Source organism: Phragmites australis, chromosome 5, assembly GCF_958298935.1.
Source record: "Phragmites australis chromosome 5, lpPhrAust1.1, whole genome shotgun sequence".
Lineage (NCBI taxonomy): Eukaryota > Viridiplantae > Streptophyta > Magnoliopsida > Poales > Poaceae > Phragmites > Phragmites australis.
This window is the reverse complement of record NC_084925.1, coordinates 45,721,586-45,746,784: the sequence shown is the minus strand read 5'-3', so window position 1 is coordinate 45,746,784 and position 25,199 is coordinate 45,721,586. Positions and strand designations below refer to the sequence as shown.

Sequence of the window (25,199 nt, the reverse complement as noted above, 5' to 3'; positions counted from 1 at the left end):
TTGTATGTTTCCTGTTGCTGTCTTTTTTTTTATTCTTGAGTTGATAGTTTGATACTGAAACCTGGTTACACCGGGAGGAAGAGAAGCGATGAACGCCGTTGAGTAGAAGAGATGAAGAAACCGTAAAGCAAAGTTGTCTCTCGAAATGGTTCGGCCCATTGGGCTTTTGGGCTAAGCTGGGCCGGGTTTTGTGTGGTGTACCCGCAACGGCGAAGAGGCAGTGGCCGTATTGTGTTGTGCCTGCTCGGAGTTGGGTCTGAAGTTGCAGAGGAGGTGCGACGGGGAGGAGGGAGGAAGCGGAGCAGGATGGTGCGGGGACGAGGAGGAGTGGGGCGGCGGCAGGAGAGGCAGGCCCTGATGGTGGCGTTCGCGGTGGCGCTACTGATTGGCACCGCCGTCTACTTCCGCATCTGGGCCCGCCAGTCCAGCGACCCCTCCTTCACCGCCGACGACCGCGAGGAGCTCCGGTTCGCCTCCCAAATCCTCTACACCTCTTTCTTCCACCACGAATCCTAATTTTTCCCATATCCTGATGCGTTCTCACGACAGGAGATAGGACGGAACTACTTTACTGATCATTTTAGCTCAATCTTCTGATCACTGATGAATGGATTTATGAGTGCAGAGTTTCTAACGCTTTCTTTGTAGAATGCATCGGTAGGAGCAAGTTAGTGCCATATCCATTCGCGTGTAGGAGACCATGGATCCAAGTGGAGTCCCAAAAAAATGACTGAAATTGATCCACATACACAAAAGAAGGTTCTAGAATCTAGATGTGCATTTTTTTTTTCTGGACTACCTAACCTGCCTGCAGTCAGTCAAGCTGCTTCCGGTTCCATCCACGCCACTGTAATGATAGTTGTATTTTTGTTTCCTCTAATGTCTGGATTTTTGTTTCCTCTAATGTCTGAGTTTAGTAATTCAAATTTAAGCATACAGCTCTTACATCTTTAAGGGGGAGATCAAGGTAGGTAACTGCTTATTAGCCACGACAGGCGTAGGTTAAATCGATCTTCCTAGTCATTGGTTTTATTCCAGACTTGACCAGTTTATTCTACAGCTGCCAACCTTTATTATATGGACATTTTCAAAGCTACCATTCACTTTCCATAAAAAAAGGCTATCATTAACATATGTCACTGGAAAAGAGCAACTATGAGCAATATCGTTTGCCGGTGAGAGCGTGCAGAAATAGAATAGCTCACACAATGAATTAACATTAGCTAAGGATCTGTTACATATATAGATTACATGAGAGGGAGAAGGCAACAGACTAGGAGAGATATGCGTGATACGCATGCATACATGCAAGCTAAACAGAGAAAGGCTAAGCATGGCAAGGCAATGCGTGATACGCATGCATGCATGCAAGCTAAACAGAGAAAGGCTAAGCATGGCAGGGCTAAGCATGGCAATAATCTTAGGCTGTTGCCGTATCCGATCCTGGCTGCTGGAATCGTGGGAGGCCGTTCCTGTGATGGCGCACGTCGCCAGGAGGGCGCCATGTACAGGAGACCAAGGCACATAGGCCTGTTCACGTATGTACGCTAACACGCCCCCGCAGTCAGAGCGGGAGCGGAGCGGACGTTCAGACTGGACCTGAACTCCGTGAACAGGGAAGATGGCAGACCCTTAGTGAATATATCTGCGTACTGGGAGGAGGTAGGCACATGTAGAACACGGACGGCACCGGCAGCTACTCGGTCCCGAACAAAATGCAAGTCGATCTCAATGTGTTTTGTGCGCTGATGCTGCACTGGATTGGTGGAGAGATAGACTGCACTGATATTGTCGCAATAGACAATGGTAGCGCGCTGGGGCGGGCAGTGGAGCTCAGTGAGTAACTGTCGCAGCCAAGAGGTCTCAGCCACAGCATTAGCGACGGCCCGATACTCAGCCTCAGCACTGGAGCGAGAAACTGTATGCTGCCGCTTGGAGGACCAGGAGATGAGGTTGTCCCCAAGGAAGACGCCATAGCCTGAAGTGGAGCGGCGAGTGTCCGGACAACCAGCCCAGTCTGCATCAGAATATGCCACAAGTGCTGAGATAGAGGTCCGGTGAAGCTGCAAGCCAAACTCAAGTGTGCCCTTCAGGTATCGAAGAATGCGTTTCACCAAAGCATAATGAGGCTCCCGAGGATCATGCATGTGAAGACAGACTTGCTGCACAGTATAAGCGATGTCAGGTCTGGTGAAAGTGAGATATTGTAGAGCACCAGCTAGCCCACGAAAGTGTGTAGGATCAGCCACAGGAGGACCAGCATCAGAAGCAAGTTTAGCATTTGTATCAACTGGTGTTGAATAAGGTTTGCAGTCACTCATATTTGCTCTATCAAGAATATCCAGAATGTACTGCCGTTGACTGAGAAATAAACCTCCATCACGGCGGCTGACAGACAAGCCAAGAAAGTGATGTAGAGGTCCCAAATCCTTCATGGAGAACTCATGCTGAAGATCAATGATAATCTGACGAAGCAGAATCTCAGAGGAAGCAGTAAGAACAATATCATCCACATATAAGAGCAAATAGACTGTATCACTGCCGCGGCGAAAAATAAATAGTGAGGAATCTGACTTAGCACTGGTGAATCCAATAGAGAGAATGAAGGATGCAAACCGACTGAACCATGCACGAGGGGCCTGCTTGAGGCCATATAAAGACTTATTCAGCCGACAGACATGATCAGGTTTAGATGGATCCACGAAGCCAGAGGGTTGAGCACAATAAACTGTCTCAGTGAGAGTGCCATGTAAGAAAGCATTCTTCACGTCCAACTGATGGACAGGCCAATCCTGGGAGAGAGCAACAGTAAGAACTGTCCTGATTGTAGCAGGCTTGACCACTGGGCTGAAAGTTTCATCGAAGTCAATACCGGGCCGTTGGGTGAAGCCGCGAAGAACCCAACGTGCCTTGTAGCGCTCAAGATCACCAGTAGGAGAGAGCTTGTGACGAAAAACCCATTTGCCTGTTACAATGTTAGCCGCGGATGGATGGGGGACAAGATCCCAGGTATTGTTGCTCTGCAAAGCTGAGAATTCTTCGATCATTGCATCACGCCAATTAGGATCAGCCAAAGCACCTCTGTAAGATTTCGGCAGTGGAGACAAAACATCAGCATGAAGATTCATGCGCGTCAACGGCTTACGAAATCCAGCCTTGCCACATGTGATCATGACATGGTTATTATCCACGGGTGTGATGGGAACAGCTGAGGCAGGCACGACAGCTAGTGGCGCTGGTGGTCCGGTGTCCGCAGCAGGCCGAGGTGCAGAGGCAACCTCGGATGTGGAAGCGCGCACAGGAGGTGTCCCAGACGCTGCCGAGCCAAAGTGCTGCGAGGAGGCAGCGGGAAGTGCAGCGACTCCACGCGGCAGCCCCAGACCGGAGACGTGGCCCGGTACGTGGTGTGGGGGCGCCCCCGCAGACCCATCGGTGATGGAGTCCCAGGCGGCATCGGCGCCAATCGACACATGTGGCGGTGGCAAAGCCACGTCCCAGGCTGCATCGGCGGTGGATGGGCCAGCCTGCACAGGTGGCGGTGGCAGAGCCGTGTCCCAGGCAGGAGAGGTTGCCGGGCTAGCAGCAGCCTGCGACCAAAGGTCAGCAGGGGCAGCCCGACGAGTGCCCAGGGGTGCAGTGGCACCCACGATCGTGGCACCAGGGAGTGCCGGCGCAGCGCCGGCTCTGCTGGCAACAACCTGAGGTGTGGGACCAACAGGGGCAGCAGGGCCGGCACTTGTAGGAGAACCTGCAAGAGGGTTAGAACCAACAGGTGCTAAAGGGATCGTGTCAAGCTCTAAGAGGAAATCAAAGTCAGAAGAAGGAGGTGTAGAGCTTGACTCGGCGAAGGGGAAAGAAGATTCATCAAAAGTGACATGGCGAGAGATGATGATTCTGTTGGAGGATAGGTCAAGGCATCGATAGCCTTTGTGGTCGGCAGAATAGCCAAGGAACACACATAGGGTCGAGCGAGGAGAGAGTTTGTGAGGGGCGGTGGCAGAAAGGTTAGGGTAACACTTGCAACCGAAGACACGAAGATGGGAATAGGAGGGAGGGACGCCATATAGAGCATAGTAGGGGGTGGAGAAGACTAGAGTTTTAGTGGGATGGCGGTTTAATAGGTGTGTAGCGGTGTGCAAGGCTTCGACCCAATATGAGGACGGGAGAGAGGCTTGGATTAGCAAGGAGCGAATAATATTATTAGTAGTGCGAATGATGCGCTCGGCTCTACCATTTTGGGGAGAGGTGTAGGGACAAGACATGCGAAGGTGGACCCCGTGGGTGATAAAGAGCGTGCGGGAGCTAGAGTTATCAAACTCACGACCATTGTCGCATTGGACGCTCTTGATGGAGGCACCAAACTGGGTGGTGACATAGGCAAAGAAATGTGACAACGTGGTGAAGGTGTCAGATTTAAGACGTAGGGGAAACGTCCATAGAAAATGCGTGCAATCATCTAAAACAACGAGATAATACTTGTAACCTGAGACACTAAGAATAGGAGATGTCCAAAGATCACAATGTATTAAATCAAAGGGTTTAGATGCACGAGATGATGAGCTAGCAAAAGGTAGGCGTGTATGGCGGCCTAACTGGCATGCATGACATAAGGAGTCTAGCTCAACTTTATTACAAGGAATGTCACCAGAATGCGCAAGTTTGGAGAAAGCCTCATGACCAAGATGACCAAGACGCCGGTGCCAAAGGATGGAGGAGGTGCCAGCGACGAGGGCATGGGGAAGGAACGCCTTCGGACACAAGGAGTAGAGCGGCCCAGAGCTATTGCACCTGGCGATCACGTTCTTGGAGAGAAGATCCTTCACAGAAACGCCAAATGGGTCAAACTCGACTGAGCAAAGATTGTCAGTAGTAAATTGGCGAACGGAAATTAAATTTTTAATAAGATCCGGAGAAACAAGAACATCACGTAGGTGAAAGGAGCCGCTGTTAGTGGGAAAAAAGGTGGCACCGGTGGATGTGACAGGAAGGAAGGAACCGTTGCCAACGATAATATTAGAGGGTGTGGAATAAGAGGGTGGGTGGGAAACGGATAGATTACCGGCGTCTGAAGTCATATGAGAAGTCGCACCAGAGTCGAGGTACCATTCCGAGTTGGCGGGTGGATTTAGCGTCATCGTGTTAAACGATTGAGCCAACATATTCTGGTCCCAGCCGAGGAATGGAGTCCCAGGAACATCGAGCGGCGACTGCACGGCAGGCCATCCACCGACGTGCGGCGGCATGCCGCTCGCGTGCGGGTGTATGCCGTGCATGGCACTGTAGCCGCCAGGAGCCAGTGGTTGCATGCCACTGTGGCTACCAGGAACGGGCGGTTGCATGCCGCCGAGAGTTTCCGTGCCAGCGACGAAAGCCTGCTGAGCTGGGCGCGGACCAAGCAATCCAGAGGCAGGGCGAGGAGCAGAAGGGCCGGACCACAGTTGGATGGATCCCGTCCAGGGATTGTAAACTGTGGGCCAACCCGGTCAAACGTGCGCGTCGCCGGAGGAGTTGGCGCTAGCGCTGGATGAGTTGCTGCCGCCATAGGAGGTGTTGCCGCCGCCGGAGTCGCCGCGACGGCCACGACGACGGTTTTTGTTGGTGTTGCTGCCGCGCGACCCTCCCGTGTTCTGGTGCTGCACGGGGCTGCCAGAAGACTGGCCTCCACGGCTGGATGGCCTGGCAGGGGACGTGCCCGCTACGAAGGCAGAAGGTGCAGCAGACTTGTTGGCCATGGTCAGCTCCTCCAACAGCAAATCAGAACGAACCTCGATAAACGACGGGAAGGGCTTCTGTCGCTTGAGGAGTGCCGTCATGTAGGAGAATTTCTCATTGAGGCCGCGAAGGACGTTGAGGACGAGGGTCCGGTCAGGCACGGGCTCACCAAGATCGCCGAGGGCGTCTGCCATGCCCTTCAGTTGGCGACAATAGTCCGTGATGGACAGAGCGCCTTGGACGAAGTTCCGGAACTTGGCGTCGAGGTAGAGTGCACGAGTTTCCTTGTTGCCAAGGAATTGTTGTTCGAGGCCGAGCCAGACGGAGCGCGCCGTGGCTTCGCGGTGCATGACGAGCTCCTGGAGGTCCGATGAAATCGTGCCGTAGAGCCACGACTTCACCGTACAGTCAAGTTGGGACCACATATCGTCGTCGGGAACGCTGTCGTCGGAGAGGACGTGGTCGTCGAGGGCGTACTTGCCGAGCGTGTTGAGGAGGAGGTTCGACCACTTGCTGTAGTTGGCGGAGTCGACGTCGAGGACGACGGGCACCAAGGTCTTGATAGATTGCACGGCAACGGCCTGAGCATGGAGACCACTGCGCGCATTGGCGACGGCGAGAGCACGCATGTCCGCGGCGCGCTGCGCGTCCAGTCGGGCACGCTCGGTCTCGGCGGCCGCGCGTGCGGCGCGTTCTTCCTCCTCGCGCTGGAGCCTTGCGTCATCTTCAGGAGCCATGGCGTGGGTGAAAACCGGCGAGTACAGGCAGTGCGGCAAGGAGAGGCCGGCGACGGCAGCCGTGCTGCTCGGCGAATCGGCTAGGGGTTGCGGAAGCGGAGAGGCCACAGAAGCGAACCCTCTCGTGATACCATGAGAGCGTGCAGAAATAGAATAGCTCACACAATGAATTAACATTAGCTAAGGATCTGTTACATATATAGATTACATGAGAGGGAGAAGGCAACAGACTAGGAGAGATATGCGTGATACGCATGCATACATGCAAGCTAAACAGAGAAAGGCTAAGCATGGCAAGGCAATGCGTGATACGCATGCATGCATGCAAGCTAAACAGAGAAAGGCTAAGCATGGCAGGGCTAAGCATGGCAATAATCTTAGGCTGTTGCCGTATCCGATCCTGGCTGCTGGAATCGTGGGAGGCCGTTCCTGTGATGGCGCACGTCGCCAGGAGGGCGCCATGTACAGGAGACCAAGGCACATAGGCCTGTTCACGTATGTACGCTAACAGCCGGTTTATGTTAGCTGAAGATTATGCTTTGCTTCTCTTTTTGTATAAATTGATGTTGTTTTCCACATCAATCATTAGGAGGCAATTTGAACGGGCAAACCTAGATGCAATGGATGAATCTGCCGAATGGAGAATGAAATATGATACTGAATTCGGCAAAAACAGGCAGTTGCAAGATGAACTTTTGAAGGTATTGTCTACTTACTATATACTTGTACGCAGCTCTGCTCCTCAACACTCCATCTACAATGCACGTGTCTGTTTCTTCACAGGTTAAGGCCTCGTTGGCTGCTTCAACCAAGCGTCTTGAGTTGTTACAAAAGGTAATTTTGGATCAAGTTCTATTGTTTCTCACTATTATATCCTTTAACTCTAAGCCTCCTTTGGATCTTTGCTTCTGCTTCCTTTTCATTCATTTTAATGTTTAACTCTCTCTTATGTGCGCATATCTGCTTATGCTCATTTTCATTGCTGCAGGATAATAAGATGTTGAAGAGGCAGACTGAGTCATTGAGACAACAATGTAATTGCACTGTTCCGTTGAACACTACACAAGATTAAGGACAAGACAGGAGTTTCTAGCTTCTTTGGCAGATTAACACATAATTTCCTTTTTAATTTGTCTTTGAACTGGAGGGATGGCAGCTAGATTGAGATATGGAATGGTAGAACTGGAGAAATGGCTACTGTAGCATTTCTGCGTATAGTGAGCATCACTTCGTTCGAAGTGGTCCTGGGAACTTCATGAGTAGCAATGCAACTTGTAGGACACACAATATATGCGATGGCTCTTATCTCCTTTTTTGCGCAAGGATTTCAATTTTCGAGTAATGATGGATTGACAGCTTGTGATGTTCTCAGTATCTGTAAATGTAAATATGCATTGTATTTACGGTCATCCGCAGTTCCTTTTCTGTGTGCTTCCTATACGTACAATATTTCACTTACCCCTGCCTGCTAATCCATCTGACCGGAAAGGTAGAAATTGGATTATAGGTAGCATATTAAAAGGACATCTTATATCGTTAGTGGATCGAGTGGATTCATCTACAGGTTTTTCCTTCAGAATATTTTTGTGTCATATCTACTGGTTTTTTCTTTCAGAATAACGTGCGATATATTTGCCTCACTTCCGGCAGGAACCTTAAGTGTCGATGAATTGGTGACACACAGACACCAGGTGTAGCCGCATGATATGTCCATGCACCAAATTTATTACATCACGGTTCACAGAAGGATGTCATCAGCACTTCAAGGATCAAATTTACAAGGGAAAAACACATGTCGCGCCAGAGAAACATAGAGGTCGTTACAGAAGTTGCAGTTGCGTTCAAACCGGCTCCCCCGAAAGTAGTACAGCAAACACTACGCAGAGTCATGGGAGCAGCAGTATCTTGCCAATGTGGGAACTGGCTTCCATCAGCTTATGAGCCTCAGCCGCTTCAGATAACGGGAAAGTCTTGTAAATCACCGGCTTCACCTTACCAGCCACAACGGCAGGCCACACATTCTTTTCCACCTCGCTGACGATCTGAGCTTTATTTGCAGGGCTTCTGCTGCGCAGTCCAGCAGCTGCACAAGATCATGACAGTTCAACAAAGTGCTAAAACAGGACATGACATTTCAGAATCCTACAACCTATAAAGCAACCAGCCAAACACTGACAAAACATATCAACCAGCAAAATGGCAAAACAACATGTACTAAGCAGGTAAGCATCACGGAAATGTAGAACAGGTGTTATTTCCTATAGACATACGCAACTAGCATACCTTGTATGGTCAAGCGCCGTGCAAGCACAGCTTGCAGGTTCACTTCAGCTACAGCGCCTCCTTGGAAGCCAATAATGAAAAGTCTACCATCAACAGCTAAGCTGTTCAGATTGCGCTGGAGATATAATCCTCCAATATTGTCTAGAATGACATCAACACCTGGTGGAGAGATTTTCAGATTACAGTCGGTTCATGTACCAGTAACATACCACGTACGACAACGCAACACGGGGCCAAAGATAATCAGGTGGTAGGATATACCCTTGCCATTGGTTTCCTGTTTGACACGTTCAACGAAGTCTTCAGTTTTGTAGTTTATGCATATATCGGCACCTAAACCTTTGCAGGCTGCTAGTTTTTCTTCACTTCCTAGAATATTTTAACAGAATTATTAGGGACATTACCAAGAATATTTGACTATATCTTATTTCTGTTATAATGAACAAACCTGCAGTGACAAAAACCTTAATTCCAAGGTGCTTCGCGATCTGTATAGCGAACGTACCAATTCCACTTGATCCTCCATGGATCTGCGAAATTGAATGTACACAGTCACCAGCAACAGACACAGCAAGTCACTGTTAATCCCGTGCTAAGAACACCAATTGCGCGCACCTTTTCCTGGCAGTTAAGTAATTGCTAAGAGACTCCGCAGCCCATTGGGTGCCACGGAAGAATTGTGTGCCTCTTTTAGTACCTTTATTTAAGTGTGTTTCATTTTACTTGATTTTACTATTCACAGTCTCAACTAGTAAGGCATGTCAATTTCTTGTGGCGAAAAAAATACGCAAGTGGATAATCAGCTCATAGAAATCACTTGTGATGCTTATTGATTTATGTATATAAAATTGGGATCAAGAAATCGTGATGCCATTCCTTTCCCTAGAAGATGCATATCTACAGACTACTGGGTTCTCTTGGACACAGCTATGGAGAGAGCTTTTCTTACAAGGAATGATTCGCCGGGGGAGAGTTGGCTGGTCATGAAGACCGTCGACCAGACGGTGCAAGCCACCTCGGGCAAGCCGGCTGCGTCCGTCAGCGACACCCCCTCCGGCACCGGCAGCAGCTGCCCCGCCGGAACCACCAACTTCTCAGCGTACCCGCCACCGCTTAGCAGTGCACACACCTGCAAGGCAACAGCAAAGTGCTCAAGACCAATCACAGCAGCAGCAGTTCCCGGTTCACCATAGGAGCACGGAGGCGGGCAGGCAAACGGTTGATTCACTTCACCTTGTCGCCGACGGCCCAGCGCGAGGGGACGTTGGGCCCGACCGCGAGGATGGTTCCGGAGCACTCGAGCCCTGGGTAGGGGGAGGCGCCGACGGGCGGCGGGTGGCGGCCGTGGCGCTGGAGCGTGTCGGCGCGGTTGACGCCCGCGGCGGCGACCTCGACGAGTACCTCGCCGTCGCCCAGCGGTGCGGGGTCGTCCACCTCCCGCGCCTCCAGCACCTCCGGCCCGCCTCCGCGCGTGATCACCACCGCCCTCATCTCCCTCCAGCTAGCCGCCTCACTCCTCGCGTCCGCTTGCTCGGTTGCGGTTGCTTGACCGATTGCTCCACTCCACCCGCTGTGCTACAAGCCTACGGCTCTGCTCTTGGGTCGAGACTCTATGGGCCGAGGCCGTGTCGACAAAACTGGATGAACCGCTCCAACTGGCCCAGCCCAAGAGTGTTGGACGGCAAGATTTTTTTATTTTCATATTTCGAAAATAAAAATTACAAAAATAGACGTCCATTTGAAAAATTATAGGACTAGGCCATCGTCAGCCGCTGAAAGGGTGACAGGCAATTTTCAGCCTTCCAACAGGTGATAAGTTTAAAAAACAAACATGACGCCCTTTAACAGGCAATGAGTTTAAAAATAAATAAAAAATATGTTTTATTACTCTTAAATTCAAAACATTATCAAAATAGTCATGGAAACTTCTAAAAAAATGGGGATGTAGAGTATACTATGATCCAGCTCCCTAATATTTTTCAGACAAAATATGTTCTATACAATGAGAAACAAAAAAGTTGTATAATAAAAATTATCTTTTTGTTTCTCATTGTAAAAGCAATTGTTTGAGTTAAAAAATTTGGAGAGCTGGATTATGGTATTCTCTACACTACCGATTTTTTTAAAAAAAAATTATGACAATTTCAATGGTGTTTTGAATTTTAAAGCAATAGAACAGAATATTTTTTATTTTTTAATCCGTCATCCTACGATAAGTTTTTTTTACCTACCACCAAATGATGATCTATTTTTGTATTTTTTTTCAAATATAAAAGTAAAGTATCTTTTCTGTTGTTAGGGGTATTTAGCATTTTATAGTCCTATCAAAAAAGCTATTATTGTAGGATAAGATGGGGACATACACCTACACTAAAAACTTACCGCAATACACTTACAATAAAGCCATATTGCGTTGACGGCGGTGACGGCAGTTAGCGTGCTAAGGATTGTCATTGGTGATATTTTTCTAACTAAAATACTATGTATACGACCCGGACGTCCAGATACGTTCCGACTCCATATCGCTATAGTACATGGTTCAGAAGTACCGATCGGACTGTTGGGTTGTAGGTATAGCCGCTCTCTTTTTCTGATACAATTTAAATGCCACATACGCATTCACATGTACCATAGTACACTCTAAACTAGGCTGCAGGTCTAATCTCATATTTTATATGTGCTTGTTTTGACAATTGAACAAATCCATAAGTACTTATACCATTTTATTCTTAGAACTTAATTTAAAAATATATAAGCATTCATGTTGAATCTAGGATTCAAATCTAAATAGACAGGTTTCACCGGAAGTACGCTAAGGCCATCTCCAACGGAGTCTCCAAATTTGAGGATTCTAGTGCTACAGTGTTTTGCGGTATACTGTAGCACTGGAAATCAATCTCCAACAGATCCTCTATCCAGTGATACAGTACTGCTACAGTGTTAGAGATAGGGGATGCTGTAATAATGATAGGGGATACTGTAATAGTATTTTGAGGATAAAAATTTGAGGTAGCTGTTGGAGATGATCTAACCAACAGCAACTTGTTACCCCGAGTTCACGTCCTCATCGTTGAAATTGTCGGATGGTACAATGATACTACTTAGAAAGATGTGGAGTGCATGCACGAGAGTGTATAACCCATGTACAGATTTCAGTTGGACAAACGGATTCTGGCAAACATTCGTAGAAAAAAGGTTTCGCATCCAAATCCATAAATATCTTGCGTATCTAGCACCCACCCCTACGGCGAAGAGGATGACGACATGGAGGAGTTCGCGACCACTCACGGCCGGGGCCCTGCACCTGCTGCACTGCTTCGCGGGCGCCGCCGGCGGCTAACAAAAGCGGTGGGAAGCGAAGCATCTCGGAACAATCAGATTCCCGCTAGTATTTGGATCGACCCAACCCAAACATCAGACGAGGGAGGAGGCGAGGGTTAATCGGGTCGGGTCGGGTCGGGTCGGGGCTCGGGATTCCGTCGCCATGGGCAGCCTCCGCCTCTCCGCTTCGCTGTCCGCCACCGCCGCGGCGCCGGAGTGGCCCGCGCGCCGCCGCCAAGCCCGCCCCCGTTGCGCGCCGCTGTCGGCGTCCTCTCTCGGCGCGGGGCGGCTCCGGTTCGGGACGGAGCACGAGTGGCTGTGGGATTGCCGCGGCGGCATCGGAGGCGGTGGCGGGAGGGATTACGCTAGGGAGATGGAGGTGGCGGTGCGCGTCGTGCAGCTGGCCTGCACCCTGTGCCAGCGGGTGCAGGACTCGCTCCTCCTCCCTAGCGCCGGAGCCGGACGCGTCCACTCCAAGTTGGACCTCTCCCCTGTCACCGTCGCCGGTTCGTACTGCTGCTAATTCATGAGTTTTCCTCCCCTTACAAGCACTCACTCCGTTATCGCACGATTACTCGATTAGCAATGAGGATTAGGTAAACCGTAAACGAGAACTGCACTGCAATATAAAATTAAAAAGTGTGCTGGTAATGGATAGATGATGGCTTGGTCTCAACTCTCAGTTGTAAATAGAATGTTGCCCAGTTAATTATCAATTTATCACTGATTTTCGGTTGGTTGCAGTATTATTTCTGTGTAACACAATTATCTAACATTTGATAAGGGCGATGATATATTTGCACTTGAACTAGCTGACCTGTTACAATGCTATCTCATGGACTGCTGTCTAGTTGCTTGATTGAATCATCGGAGTGAAACCAAATTCCTTGTTCCAGGATACTAGTAGTAGCTCAGACATAAATCTGATGGAACACAACTTGGTTCAATGATTGCTCCATTTGTTTAGGAGCAACTTTGTCTGATATTTGGGTGCAGTAGTTTTTGCCTTTGTAATTTGCAAGTAGTGAGATTTGTTTTGCTTCTTATGCTAGATTGGGGTGTGCAAGCAGTAGTAAGCTGGTTGCTCTCAGATTCCTTTCATGATGAAAGTGTATCTATTGTTGCTGAAGAAGATGATGAGACACTATCTAGTAGCGATGGTGCAGCTTTGCTTGAATCTGTTGTTGAGGCTGTCAATGGTTGCCTGGTTGAAGCTCCAAGGTATGGGCTGAGATCCCCAGAGAAAGAGCTCAGAGCTCATGATGTTATTCAAGCCATACGGAAATGCTGCTCTGCCGGAGGTCCAAAAGGAAGATTTTGGGTGCTTGATCCTGTCGATGGCACCCTTGGGTTTGTGCGAGGGGACCAATATGCTATTGCTCTAGCCTTGATTGAAGATGGAGAGGTTATACTTGGTGTGCTTGGGTGCCCAAATTATCCAATGAAGAAGGAATGGCTCAATTATCACCAAAAGTACTACAGATTAATGTCTAATGTTGCTCCTCCTCCATCGGGATCCTGGCATAAGGGTTGTGTGATGTATGCTCAGAAAGGTTGTGGCCAAGCTTGGATGCAGCCATTGGTTCATGACTTCGGTAAGCTTGATTGGCACCACCCAAGGGAGATCCAAGTATCGTCAATCAGTGATCCAGTTTCAGCAACATTCTGTGAACCTGTTGAGAAAACGAACTCAAGCCATTCCTTCACAGCAGGACTTGCTCGTAGTGTGGGATTAAGGTCATTTCTTACTTTCATTTTCCGTGTAACCTTGCTGATATTATTTCACCAGCATGAAAATTTGTTCATACATTTGCAAATGGCATCTACCAGTTGACATACAATTGATATTATCTCAACGGCATCTACCAGTTGACAAACATTTCAAATAGAGTGAATGATGTCCAAAATTTTACTCTTGTACAGTCGTGCCTGCTCATCTTTGGTGTATGTGAATTGCAAGTAGTTTTGACTTCTGATTATACTGTTAATTCATATCCTTGTGCTTTGTGTCCAGGAAGCAACCTCTGCGAGTGTACAGCATGGTGAAATATGCTGCAATAGCACGTGGTGATGCAGAAATATTCATGAAATTTGCAAGAGCTGGATATAAGGAGAAGATATGGGATCATGCTGCAGGAGTGGTTATCATTGAAGAGGCTGGTGGAGTGGTCACAGATGCTGGAGGCCGCCCATTGGACTTCTCAAGGGGTGTTTACTTGGAAGGTCTAGATAGAGGCATAATAGCTTGTTCCGGAGCATTGCTTCATCAGAGAATCATAGATGCTGTTGATGCAAGCTGGAACTCATCAACCCTATGATCCAAACAATAAGATCTTTACAGATAATGGCCTCGTGTTGTTCATAGCATGCAAATGTGAGTTTTACAAATAATTGTTGGTTTTACCCTCTTATCAAATCCGTTTTGTCGCCTTATGTTCTGATATCTCGACATCTCGTACAGGTAGCTCAGCTCCCATTTGCCTTGGAGACTTGTTCTAAATATTCGTTTCAGTACTGTTATGACTACGAGGGGTAATAGTGCAGCATGTAGGGTAGTAATAGCTTGTCTGCTCATAAACAAGTCGTCTCTTGAGATTGACAAATTGCTGGCTTTTGTTCATCGATGGCATATGTAATTCTGTATAGGTGTTTGTTCATGAAAAGCATCTGTGCATGCGTTTACTAACTGATTTGATTCTTTTCAACTTCCTCCTGTCAAGTGGCGGGCGTATTGGTTAAGCCAGTTATCTGCACCTGCTCAGCATCATTTGCTGACTTGGATGTCTAAACATTTGAATATTTGGTTTATTGATCAGATGATGTATTGTCTGACTGTTGTGTATCATGCTTTTAGTCCTACTCGTTTCGTTACATGCTTACGTTAAGGCTATCTCCAGCAGAGCTAGCAAACGCCACCTGCATTATTGTAGCAGACACTTTTGCCGCTTGTCTTGTTGCACTCCAGCAGCTACAGTATTGCGGGTGGGCTGAGTTATCTTAAATTTTGAGGTATTTTCCACTCTCTTAATACTGTTTATAGAGGATGATTATGAATCTGAAAGGACGAGGAGATAATAAAATATAGAAAATATGATAGCTACTGAAAATAGAAATAAAAAGTACTCTAATAGTATTATAAGAGATAAATTTTTAAAATATGTACTAAAGATGCCTTATGAATTACTACTCCATAGTCCATTCCAGAAAGAACTAAAGAAAGGAGATCACCTTTTCTTTCTCCATGCAGATTCGTGTTATATGGTTCAAGCATATTCGTCATCAGAGCACAAGTAACAGATTAATAGTCTATAGGTGAGGCATAATGCACGATGCTATGATCAAAACCATGATGCATATGATGTGGACTGGACTGGACCGTAAGTCTGTAATTAGCTGGAGAGCTGCACCGAGCAGCACTGGCTCAACAGCTCCTTGCTACCGTCCTCGACGTCCTCCTGATCCATTTTAGGCTGGAAGCTGCTCCATGCCGGCACCAATCCTGGAGTAGCGCTGGTGTTGAAGCTGTGCACCAGAGAGACTGTCCTGAAGCCATCGTTGGCCGACGGCACCTGGTAGCCGGCGAGGAAGTAGAGCTGCGTGTCGACAACTGCCATGGTGAGGTAGAGCCGCTGCGCTGACGGCGGGAGGTTGGCGAGCAGCGACAGGTCCGGCAGTGCCGAGTGGTCCAAGATGCTCCAGATGTTGAGTTCGCCGTCGTAGACCTCGACGTGGCCCTTCCAGCTGTTGAGGCAGTCGCCGGAGCTGAACAGCCGGCCCGCTACCGCCACGATCTGGTTCGGCGGCACGTCGAGCTGCCACATCCCCGGGAGGATCTCCCATGTCCCCCTCGCGCAGTGGAACACCTCCGCCGAGCTCCGCTCCAGCGCCGAGGACTGCGGCACTGTGGTTCCCGGCGCCAGAAGGGCGTCACCGGCCGACAACGTGCTCTCCGCGAAGCCCCCCACGACGTGGAAGCTGCCTTGCCATGTCACGCCGGCGCACTTGTAGCGCAGCGTGCTCATGTCGGGGAGAGCCGACCACTGGTCCTTCTCCGCATCGTACACCTCGGCCGCCGCTGTGCCCCGGGCGCCGGACAGCGAGCACTGCCCGCCGGCCACGCAGATGCTGCCCCGGCATGGCGCGCACGCGAAGTCGAAGCGCGGGACGAGGAGCGGCGCGCAGTGCTGCCACTCCCCTCGGCGCACGTCGTACCGGAGCACGTCTGCCCTCACGCTGACGTCGGTGTCGCGGTACTCGCCGGCCGCGGCGCCACTCTCCCTCCGGCACATCCGGCCGCCGATAACATACATTGACTCGGCAAGCGCGACGACGGCGAAGCCCTTCAGTATGTGGCCGTCAGGCACATCCGGGAGCGCGCCCACGCGGTGCCATGTGTTGGCGCCGGGCTCGTAGCACTCGAGGCTATTGGAGCCGCCGAGCGCAAAGCACGCGTATATCCTGACGCCGCCGCCGCCAACGTTGTCGCTGCTGCTGCTGCTGCTCCCAGTGCTGGAGAAGGACGGGGAGGTCGCAATGTCACCATGCAAGGTGCCCATGGTTCCGCTTCTGCACCAGGTACTACCCAACTACTGGCTGCTTGTCCTTGTGCTATTCATCAAATGGTGCCATTACCGGTAGTGGAGATGGGTAGGCTGGGGGAGTTTGCAAAGGACGACACGAGTGCCTATTTATAGAGAAATGCATCGAGCATCGCGGCTGTGCCATTTGCCATGTGGCTTTCGGCGGACGGAGCGATCGAAGTGAAGCATAGGAGAGGTGCTTGTTGGAAACTCCGGGCGCGCCGTGGAATCTGTCGAACTGCTAGGGCTTGTCTTCTTCCTCGCATGAACAGCCATGCTGTAGAATATAACGATGGCATCCTGCAACAGATAGCGAGCAGGGCAGAATGCTCAGCCAATCTGTTTGTACTAGTGCATGGGCGTTTCCAATGTTGGGATAGGTTCAATGTTCCATACTAAAAAAACCTTAGCCCAACTCGAGCAGCATGCAGCGCAGAATCTAGCGCTACAGTACTTTGCGGTACTGTAGCACTAGGGAATCATCGTGATAGTGCGTTCGGGGAGGAAAATATTGTTATGTACTGTAGCAGTACTGCGCTGTCTGTAAATCCGCAAATTCAGTGCTACAGTGTTCCCAGCAGATATCTATTCAGTGGTACAACACTGCACTACTACAGTGTTACGGAGAGGGTACAAAGCTATACTTTTCGGGGGCTACTGTAGCACTACGCAATACTGTTCACATATGCTGCCAGCGGATCCGGAGTGAGAGAAACACGGTAGATGTACTGTATCAGTACTGTTTATAGAGAGAAAAAGAGTAGTAAAAGAGAAGGAAATAGGGTAACGGCTGGAGATGAAAAAATAAAGGATGTTGTAATAGTATTTTTAGGATGAAAATTTAAAGTAGCTGCTGGAGATAATCTTAGTAACTCCTAGCTAATTTTGGCATTTAAAAAAACTAACAACGAGATATGAAATTCATAATTTTGGCATTTCTTGTCAGTCCAGAGCCCACAAACTTATGCACAGTCACAGGTGCTGGTCAATGGCCACGATGGGCAAGCAAGCTTGAACAAAATAAACGTTGCTGTTCAGTTTGTGGAAAGCATCGAGGCATTTCCTTCAGTTCTCGTCCACAAAAGCTATATGACTCGCGTGGTCATATAGGTTGGTATGTTTACTTTAAACCGAATCCTTATTTTTGGCAAACTCCTGTACTAGTTATAAACCTTTCTCCATTTCTATCTCTCTGTTCCTGTCTCAATAAGTCCCTGCCATTCTCCGTCAGTTTTTTTGGTCCCTTCCTTCTCCCTGCATATACCCTTGCACATCGTCCTTGCTTCTCATACACATCAATTCAGCCACAAGAGAATAACAATCACGCAGCATGATACTTCTTCTCAGAATCAGATAACTGTTCGTCTTCTTTGTTGTGATTGTGTGCCCCATGCGATGTAGGCTGCACTGATCCAATGATCTATCGCCATTACAGGTTTCAAATTGTTCAGCTTCTACAACCGATGCATCCATGCACGTGGACGATTAGATTCTATTGCTGGTAAGTGCATGGCTCATCCAATTAATTTGGATCCATGATTTGCAGGAGGCTTCAGGTTGTGCATGCTGGCTCCCGTGCATGTGTTGTCTAATCGCAGGAGAGCCAGGATGCCAAGGAAGCGCCTGTACAGCGGAGTGTCGAGGCCACAAGCCTGTTGAGGATGCGGCGGCGGGTGTTTCAGCTGGCCTTCCGGTGTACAATTTTGCTGGAGGCCAGGATGGCCGGGCGGATAGGTTGACGAGCATCCTAGCGCACGAGATCGAGGCGCATCCCCTGTAAACTAGTCGGATCGGTGGGTCTACGCCAAGCTTTTTTTTTCATAGAGTATGACAAAATAAAATTAAAAAATTGAATTTATTATTTTTTAATATCTCAATATTTATTTATAAATTTATCAATATTTAATACATTCATTTAACTATGAGTAAAACAATGGTACTTTCATGTATGCACATAATTTTTTAACATGTAGACGACAGTAATACAAACCAACAGTTTTAGATATATTTTTTTATGTATTTTAGAGTATTTCTGCCGATTTATCAATATAACTATTATTATGCGTACATATATATAGATACATATACATCTATATATACACGTATACATATGGTACATATATGCAGGCACGTAAACCGCAGCTACAGTAATTTAACTCTTAGAATTACTTTGGTTTTTTGGCCCTTTAATATATATAATAGATTTCAATGGATAGAGTAGTACTCAATCCTTTACGTGTACGTGCTCTGTGTACATATTTCCACCCTCGTACTATGTATGTACGCAAGAGTACGTATCATGTACAGTCGTATTGTACCTGTTCCTCGCGTTCCCAAACTAGGAGTAGTGGCAAGTACTCCCTCCGTCCAGTAATATAACGCATATAACGTGTATTTTGTTTAAAAAAAATCAAATTTTATAAATTTTGATCGATAATTAGTTAAATTAAATACATATTTAATATACCAAAGTTGTCTCAATACATTTATATTTCAAATTATTTTTAATTTTCTTCTGATTTTATAACAATTAACGACGTATTGTAAGTAAAATTAACAATAAAAAATACTTTTAATATTTTTTTAAAAACAAGATACGAGTCACAGGGCGCGCTATTGAGAGTCGGGGTGCGTCGGAGGCTCAACTGAACACGCCAAGCCATAAAATTAAAAGCAGCGTAAATGTAGGACATGTAGCACCTCCCAGCGAACCATCACCGATGACCGAATCATAAATGCGCCCGCCGGATGAGACGGTGTCCTCGCGCTCGCCGCTCGCTGATGCTGACACGGACGAGCGGGCCGGCGGACAGCGCACTGACGCGGCCGGGGGAGAGAACCGAGGCAAGGAGAAGGGCAGGCAGCAACTGAAAGGTCCTCAAAAGCTCTGCGCTGCTGCGCTGCAGCTTTCTCGGGCCAAAGAAAAGCCAAAAAAAAAACTACTCGAGGAGAGGAGGAGAGACAAGGCATCGGAGATGGAGAAGGCAAGAAAGTGAGCAAGGCGCTGTCGCTGGTGACAGCATGCTCGCGGCAGTGAGGCATGGGCTCAAAGCTTAGGGTCAGGGAGCGCCGGCCACTTCTCTTCCCAGTCCTCGCGTGCTCCTCTCGCCATCTTCGCATACTCACATTAGTTTAGGCTTGGCTCGTAGTAGTACTTCGCATCGCAGCGTTTTGTTGCAGCCTCAGCTGCCGTGGTGTCGACTGGTGGTGGTGCCGGGGGATGGATGGGCAGCGGCTGGATTTGATCATGCGTCACCAGAGCAAGGCCAACATCTGCGAGAGCGAGGTGGCTGCCTGCGCATCGGACGGAAGTTGCTTTTTTTTTTTTTTTGCTTATGATTGGTTGGTCCACGGGCTATGCTGAGTTGGTTGGCTGTTGTGCAGGATGCGCTGGGGTCGTCGGAGTCAGAGCCCGCAAGGCCGGCGCGGCCGCGCGGTAAGAGGAGCCGCGCCGCCGAGGTTCACAACCTCTCGGAGAAGGTGGGTGCGTGGTTCTTTGACTCCTTCGATACGATCTTTCCAGTTGAACAGGTTGGTTAGGTGGAGATGATTCTGACGCCGATGAAATTGGTGCAGAGGAGGAGGAGCAGGATCAACGAGAAGATGAAGGCGCTGCAGAACCTCGTACCGAACTCGAGCAAGGTCACAAGACCTCTCCTTTCGTGATTCATTCTTGATTCTTGTTGTGTGGGTTAGTTCTGCGTTATCGGAAGCTAATAGTGGTGCTTCTTTTGTGGGGTGATTTCGCAAGTGCAGACGGACAAGGCCTCCATGCTTGATGATGCCATTGAGTACCTGAAGCAGCTTCAGCTCCAAGTGCAGGTGAGCAAACTGATGCTACACTGCTACCGGTTCGCTTATGATTACCGACAATTTCGGATATGCTGGACTACCAAGTACCATCCAGCGAATGTGAATAGACTAGATGTAGCTGCAGAAGGCTAACAAAAACAGCAAAGCCTTGTAGCTGCATAAGGCTAAACGATTAGCAATTCACATGGCCGTTGACTTGATAGTATTAGCTGCAAACGACGTATGCATGTGACACCCTGGATTTTTACAAACCTGGATGCTACCACCTCTCATCTAAACTTACACCAAGTTTGGAATTTATTAGAAATTTCGGCAGAGTTTCTCTTGTTGTTGTCGCTTTCCTAGACAAACAAGAATTTCATAAAATTCACATGCATTATATTTATGAGCAGAAGGTAAACATCACAGCCTAAATCTAGATTCCGACACAACCCAGTGACTCGATACGACTCTAAGACCCGATACGCATGACCAACTTGTCCAATTAACCTTTTAACCAACCAAATGGCAAATATCATTTCAAAGCTTTAAGGAATAAACTAATTATGGATGTGCGTGAGCTCCATCGTGATACTACTCCCATCCCATGCATGTCACAATCATTATGTACCTAAAAACCAAAATAACACAAGTGTGAGTAAAAACACTCAGTAAGTACAATATAGAACTGGAAGAACAAATGGTGAATCATGATCGAATAGATAAGCAGAATCGAATGAACTGTTCCTTGTCTTTTGAAAACATCAAGAAATAGTAGTTTCCGTCTGAAACGGACAACACCTGTATACATCCTTAGCATTTACCGGTAAAACGAGCAAGTGGGACCGACACTTACTCACAGGAACATGAATATAAGAACCAAACTGTACATTCGGTGTTTTTGGAAAAACCCCTGGAACATGAATCATATGAAATGAACAACTTGAATCTTGAATCATCTTTGAAAGGAACAATACCAGGGAACTTGAATCAAACCAACACAGAAGATATGAAAATTGAAATAACATAATCGAACAAGTTGAGAATCAACCAATGAGCAAACCATAGAGAATCAACCAATGAGCAAACCATAGCATCACACACAAGTCCATCATGCACTTGCCTTAACCTTGGCGGAAACCTCCGTCGGCACCAAAACTCTCCAAACCTGAGGAGCAAAACTACACTTAGGAACTATCCCAAGATAACCTCGAGTCTAAGTAATGAATACCCGAACTAATTTCTCAAGAAAACCCTAAAAACCCCCAATCTCGTTTTATTCGAAAGTTCATCTAACTTTCAGCATTGCTCGCTGTTTTGTTCATATCTTTTAATTCACTTAACCGATCGCTGCAAACAAATACATCTAGGGAATCTAAAGGGAATTTACTACAACTTTGCTATTATGTTTTTTGGAAAAATCCTTCTCCAACTATGTTAAAAACAGCTAAACAAAGTACTACACAGATTAAACTTAACTTGTCAGCAGCACTGTTTTGACCTTCTCTCCTAAACCGCCTATCCAAATTGAACAAGACTGGCGCCATTAGAAAGATATCAATGAGACCTACAACTTTTGTTTAATCTTATGGCTAAATTTGAAACCAATCATTCTCAGTTTTAAAATTAAGTTGCTGCAAGGAAATCGGATCAACCAATCCCAAACCTCTGCGCTATTTCTTCCATCTAATTTGATCTACCATCATCTAGGGACTAATTAGGATGTACCTGCACTGCAAGGAAGATGAATCACCGATGAAATTTGATGAATTTACGAAATCCAAAAAAAAAAAAATCCCCTTCTTCTCTTCTCTCTGCTCTTCTTTCCTTCTTCTTGCTCGCTGTTGTCTTTTTCCTTTGGTCACACAGTAGCAGCAGGAGCACAACAGCAGCTACTGCACAGACGCAACCAAAAATAGCAGCAGCAACTGCTCAACTGTAGCCAAGCGTAGAAGCAACAGTAGCCCAAGCATAGGAGCAACACGCAGCGACAACGCAGCAGATCAGGCAGACCCAGCCGCACGCCACGCAAGCTAGGGCAGAGGGCGGCGACGTGCTGTGGACTCGGTGGGAGGCGGCCGCAGCAGCAGCTAGGGCAGAGGGCGGAGACTACAGGATGGAGAGTAACGGGAACAGGAACAGATCGATCTAGGCAGATGTGGACTCGGTTGTTCCTTTTATTATTATTATTATTCTTTTTCATCCAACTGTCTAAATTTATTGGTCTCTCTATGGATTCACCTGGTGTCCAAATGGGATGCGTGAATAATCAAACGGATTCGTTTTGACGAGCTCTACATATCCGTGGTCTCTAATTGTCCATCCGAGTTACGAATCCAAAAGTCAAATTTTTGCCTTCTAGATACTTGCTCAGCCGACGATCTATTTTCATAATATTCACATTGAGTTTCTCAAAATATCTGGGGGCATTACAATGCATATGTGAAGTAGTTTAATATTCCGCAAAAGTGTGAAGGCATGAAGTGAAATACTAATAATAAACAAGTAGGGAAAAACTTACAGTGCTACATTGTAGATTTAGCTAGACTTTCAAAATTTACTCCAAAGCTAATCGTATGTTTTTTTTTATCAAAAGTCCATTGCTTTAGCTTATGTGTATGAGAAAAGAGTCCTACAATAATTATGCCTAAAATGATGTCTCCTGTGAAAAAATTCCAGTTTCAATCACATTGGTCTACTTAGTTTTAGAGTCGTGGTAATCAGGAGGTGTAACAGATGCAGTGAAGTGTTGTTACATCCAGCGTTGGAGTATGCACACCCGGGAGGCCGGGATTACAAGGCTCGCTTACCACCCTACAAGAAAACAAATTGGTTGGCTGTATTGTATTCAATTGTTATAATCTAGTAGCTCTGACATGCATTAGCCATTCCAGTCACCATTTATGTATTTCTCATTTCAGATGCTGTCTACGAGGAATGGCCTCTATCTGCCCCCAGCGAACTTATCTGGAGCACCTGAGCCTCTGGCACCCTCGGAAATGGTTGCCGCACATCACCGAAGTGGTGTCAAGGCATCAAATTCTGGGGTTGTCCTGCTGCCTGTGAACCAAATTTCGGCAGCTCATCATTCATTTGAACCACCAAATCATGACCAAAGGCATAATAAGCCGCTTTTCTTACCAAGTGTTCCTAATGGAACCACTGTAGAGTCTCAGTTCCTTCAAGAGTTGTCACAGTCCAACCTTCAATCGTTTGAGTTTACTTCACCCCCTGAGGTAATCCTTGGCTTGTGCCTATAGCATAAGCTTGACATGAATTCCTTTGTTGCAAATATGTAGCGATACTTCACATGTATTGTTTGTGATTTGTTCTTTCCTTACCTATCGAAGATGATCTTCCAGCAGGATATGATTTTAAAGCATCACCTAACTTCAGCTCAAGAAACCCAATCTGTGCCAGGTTAGCTATCATACATTCAGATAACCATTAGTTGGCAGTTTGATACTACATTTTGTATAATGCCTTGTCAATTTTGACACAATATATTTGACTTCTTACGGACCTCCCCTTAATTCTCTCCTTCGATAGGACATAAGGTGAAGTCTGTTAGACAGGAAACATCCATAGTGAATGCTGATCATTTTGATAGAATTTCGCTCAGGAAAGAACAATCACAAGACATGATGCCAAAAAACACTGAAAGTGTACTATTTATGCCATACTTGCATTGGTAAGTTTCTTTTTGACACATAAAAATAAACGTTCTCTCTTTAAGGTGGGATTTAAAAGAATGAAAACAAAATGTTAGTAATAGCTTCCTTCTGATTGTAAAATTTTTACAAAGTTGGGGGTTGAAGTATGATTGTCAATGCTTTATTTGGATTAGTCTGCATGTTTACCTAGCACTTGTTTTGCTGCAAGGTTTCGTGGTCCAAGCTAGACTTGTCTCATATTCTGAGAAAGCCATTGTGTACCTATGTGAGGATCTCCCGTGAGCTTAGGTTCATGTTACTGATTGTGATTTACTGGTAACTTCTACCAGATTAAAGTAGCAACATCTAACCTAATCCTTGTTCGAGAAAATCATCTAACCTAATCCTCTGAATTCTTGAAACTATTCCACATCCATCTTGGGCTTTCCCATTTTCATGGAACAGTCTAGTTAGGTTTGTTAAGTGATACAAAACCAGTGTTCAGATATACAGCATGATTTCCTTCCTTTCTGATAAAAGCAAGTGATATGGTTGTTCCGTGCAGAGCTGTTCTCCAGAAATCTGATCCCTCTACTTTTTAAGGTCCTGATAAGCTCACATTAGTTGACATTTGTTCTCTTTCTAATCTTGGGCAGTATGCAAAGTGGTGACCCTGAAGCAGATCTGAGGGCAGGATCAAAGTAGCTTCCATGATCAAATTGACAGCTGGGATTTCTTTTCTTAATGATTTGCCCATTGTGATGCTTCATTTTGGCAGGACAAAGCAAGATTAGAAAACTAGGAGAAGAAAGTACCTGCAATCATCAGGTACACCTTGTCTACAACTTAGCAGCAAAATCAGGACTGTACTTTGAATTGACACTGGTCTGTAAAGCAGCAGTTCAATCTATCTGCTGCCGGCAACGGCAAATATATCCGCTGTTGAGATAGGGGGATGTCCCATGTATATAGCTACTAAGGCCATAGGGTGACCGCATTTTGATGTGAGTTGGATAAATGGTTGCAACTTGCAAGACCATCTGCCGATCTCCAATCCAGTTCTGGCCAGATTTAACTTGGGGAAATCTGGAGTTTTCCAACGCCCAGGCATGGTCGTTTGA

The 25,199-nt window shown here is 47.1% G+C and overlaps 5 protein-coding genes and 1 long non-coding RNA gene across 12 annotated transcripts; 3 read left to right on the top strand and 3 right to left on the bottom strand.

Moving 5' to 3' along the window:
* Positions 1-131: 131 nt before the first annotated feature.
* On the top strand, positions 132-7,858 carry LOC133920039 (uncharacterized). The gene is made up of 4 exons (XM_062364662.1): positions 132-467; positions 7,039-7,150; positions 7,233-7,283; positions 7,438-7,858. Exons 1-4 carry the CDS (start codon positions 307-309, stop codon positions 7,519-7,521), a joined length of 408 nt encoding a protein of 135 aa, XP_062220646.1. The 5' UTR covers positions 132-306; the 3' UTR covers positions 7,522-7,858.
* A 283-nt stretch (positions 7,859-8,141) lies between these two features.
* On the bottom strand, positions 8,142-10,309 carry LOC133920038 (uncharacterized). Its single transcript, XM_062364661.1, has 6 exons — positions 9,966-10,309; positions 9,682-9,861; positions 9,181-9,262; positions 8,994-9,101; positions 8,733-8,891; positions 8,142-8,532 (listed from the first exon to the last, which is right to left on the bottom strand). Exons 1-6 carry the CDS (start codon positions 10,221-10,223, stop codon positions 8,336-8,338), a joined length of 984 nt encoding a protein of 327 aa, XP_062220645.1. The 5' UTR covers positions 10,224-10,309; the 3' UTR covers positions 8,142-8,335.
* A 1,577-nt stretch (positions 10,310-11,886) lies between these two features.
* On the top strand, positions 11,887-14,889 carry LOC133920035 (PAP-specific phosphatase HAL2-like). Its single transcript, XM_062364658.1, has 4 exons — positions 11,887-12,559; positions 13,106-13,790; positions 14,068-14,427; positions 14,515-14,889. The coding sequence occupies exons 1-3, from the start codon at positions 12,217-12,219 to the stop codon at positions 14,369-14,371; spliced, it is 1,332 nt and encodes a 443-aa protein (XP_062220642.1). The 5' UTR covers positions 11,887-12,216; the 3' UTR covers positions 14,372-14,427; positions 14,515-14,889.
* Positions 14,890-15,421: 532 nt separating this feature from the next.
* LOC133920036 (F-box/kelch-repeat protein At1g67480-like) lies at positions 15,422-16,697 on the bottom strand. Its single transcript, XM_062364659.1, has one exon. The coding sequence runs from the start codon at positions 16,607-16,609 to the stop codon at positions 15,443-15,445; it is 1,167 nt and encodes a 388-aa protein (XP_062220643.1). The 5' UTR covers positions 16,610-16,697; the 3' UTR covers positions 15,422-15,442.
* Positions 16,698-19,334: 2,637 nt separating this feature from the next.
* Positions 19,335-25,086, top strand: LOC133920030 (transcription factor PHYTOCHROME INTERACTING FACTOR-LIKE 15-like). Of its 6 annotated transcripts, none has more exons than XM_062364648.1 (8): positions 19,338-19,919; positions 20,018-20,113; positions 20,210-20,275; positions 20,390-20,455; positions 23,347-23,661; positions 23,776-23,845; positions 23,975-24,116; positions 24,735-25,086. In XM_062364648.1, the coding sequence occupies exons 1-8, from the start codon at positions 19,854-19,856 to the stop codon at positions 24,781-24,783; spliced, it is 870 nt and encodes a 289-aa protein (XP_062220632.1). In that variant the 5' UTR covers positions 19,338-19,853; the 3' UTR covers positions 24,784-25,086. The 6 variants fall into 6 exon arrangements, with proteins under 6 accessions (XP_062220637.1, XP_062220636.1, XP_062220632.1 ...); XM_062364651.1 differs by having other exon boundaries at positions 20,018-20,117; XM_062364650.1 differs by having other exon boundaries at positions 19,339-19,919; positions 23,791-23,845.
* On the bottom strand, positions 23,101-23,892 carry LOC133920034 (uncharacterized). 2 transcript variants are annotated; one of them, XR_009909992.1, is made up of 4 exons: positions 23,767-23,892; positions 23,567-23,656; positions 23,324-23,485; positions 23,101-23,239 (listed from the first exon to the last, which is right to left on the bottom strand). It is a non-coding gene; the product is annotated as an uncharacterized LOC133920034 (long non-coding RNA). The 2 variants fall into 2 exon arrangements; XR_009909991.1 differs by having other exon boundaries at positions 23,567-23,679; positions 23,767-23,891.
* Positions 25,087-25,199: the final 113 nt, after the last annotated feature.

Excerpts from the sequence above, each read along its gene's own strand:
- LOC133920030 (XM_062364648.1), top strand. The coding sequence starts at position 19,854 with ATGGATGGGCAGCGGCTGGATTTGATCATGCGTCACCAGAGCAAGGCC. Across the intron at positions 20,456-23,346 it reads AGCTTCAGCTCCAAGTGCAG|ATGCTGTCTACGAGGAATGG; the intron begins GTGAGCAAACTG and ends TTCTCATTTCAG. Across the intron at positions 23,662-23,775 it reads AGTTTACTTCACCCCCTGAG|ATGATCTTCCAGCAGGATAT; the intron begins GTAATCCTTGGC and ends TACCTATCGAAG.
- LOC133920036 (XM_062364659.1), bottom strand. The coding sequence starts at position 16,609 with ATGGGCACCTTGCATGGTGACATTGCGACCTCCCCGTCCTTCTCCAGC.
- LOC133920038 (XM_062364661.1), bottom strand. The coding sequence starts at position 10,223 with ATGAGGGCGGTGGTGATCACGCGCGGAGGCGGGCCGGAGGTGCTGGAG. Across the intron at positions 9,862-9,965 it reads GCTGGGCCGTCGGCGACAAG|GTGTGTGCACTGCTAAGCGG; the intron begins GTGAAGTGAATC and ends GTTGCCTTGCAG. Across the intron at positions 9,102-9,180 it reads TAAGGTTTTTGTCACTGCAG|GAAGTGAAGAAAAACTAGCA; the intron begins GTTTGTTCATTA and ends AAAATATTCTAG.
- LOC133920039 (XM_062364662.1), top strand. The coding sequence starts at position 307 with ATGGTGCGGGGACGAGGAGGAGTGGGGCGGCGGCAGGAGAGGCAGGCC. Across the intron at positions 7,151-7,232 it reads TGCAAGATGAACTTTTGAAG|GTTAAGGCCTCGTTGGCTGC; the intron begins GTATTGTCTACT and ends GTTTCTTCACAG. Across the intron at positions 7,284-7,437 it reads GTCTTGAGTTGTTACAAAAG|GATAATAAGATGTTGAAGAG; the intron begins GTAATTTTGGAT and ends TCATTGCTGCAG.
- LOC133920035 (XM_062364658.1), top strand. The coding sequence starts at position 12,217 with ATGGGCAGCCTCCGCCTCTCCGCTTCGCTGTCCGCCACCGCCGCGGCG. Across the intron at positions 12,560-13,105 it reads CTCCCCTGTCACCGTCGCCG|ATTGGGGTGTGCAAGCAGTA; the intron begins GTTCGTACTGCT and ends TTCTTATGCTAG. Across the intron at positions 13,791-14,067 it reads GCTCGTAGTGTGGGATTAAG|GAAGCAACCTCTGCGAGTGT; the intron begins GTCATTTCTTAC and ends CTTTGTGTCCAG.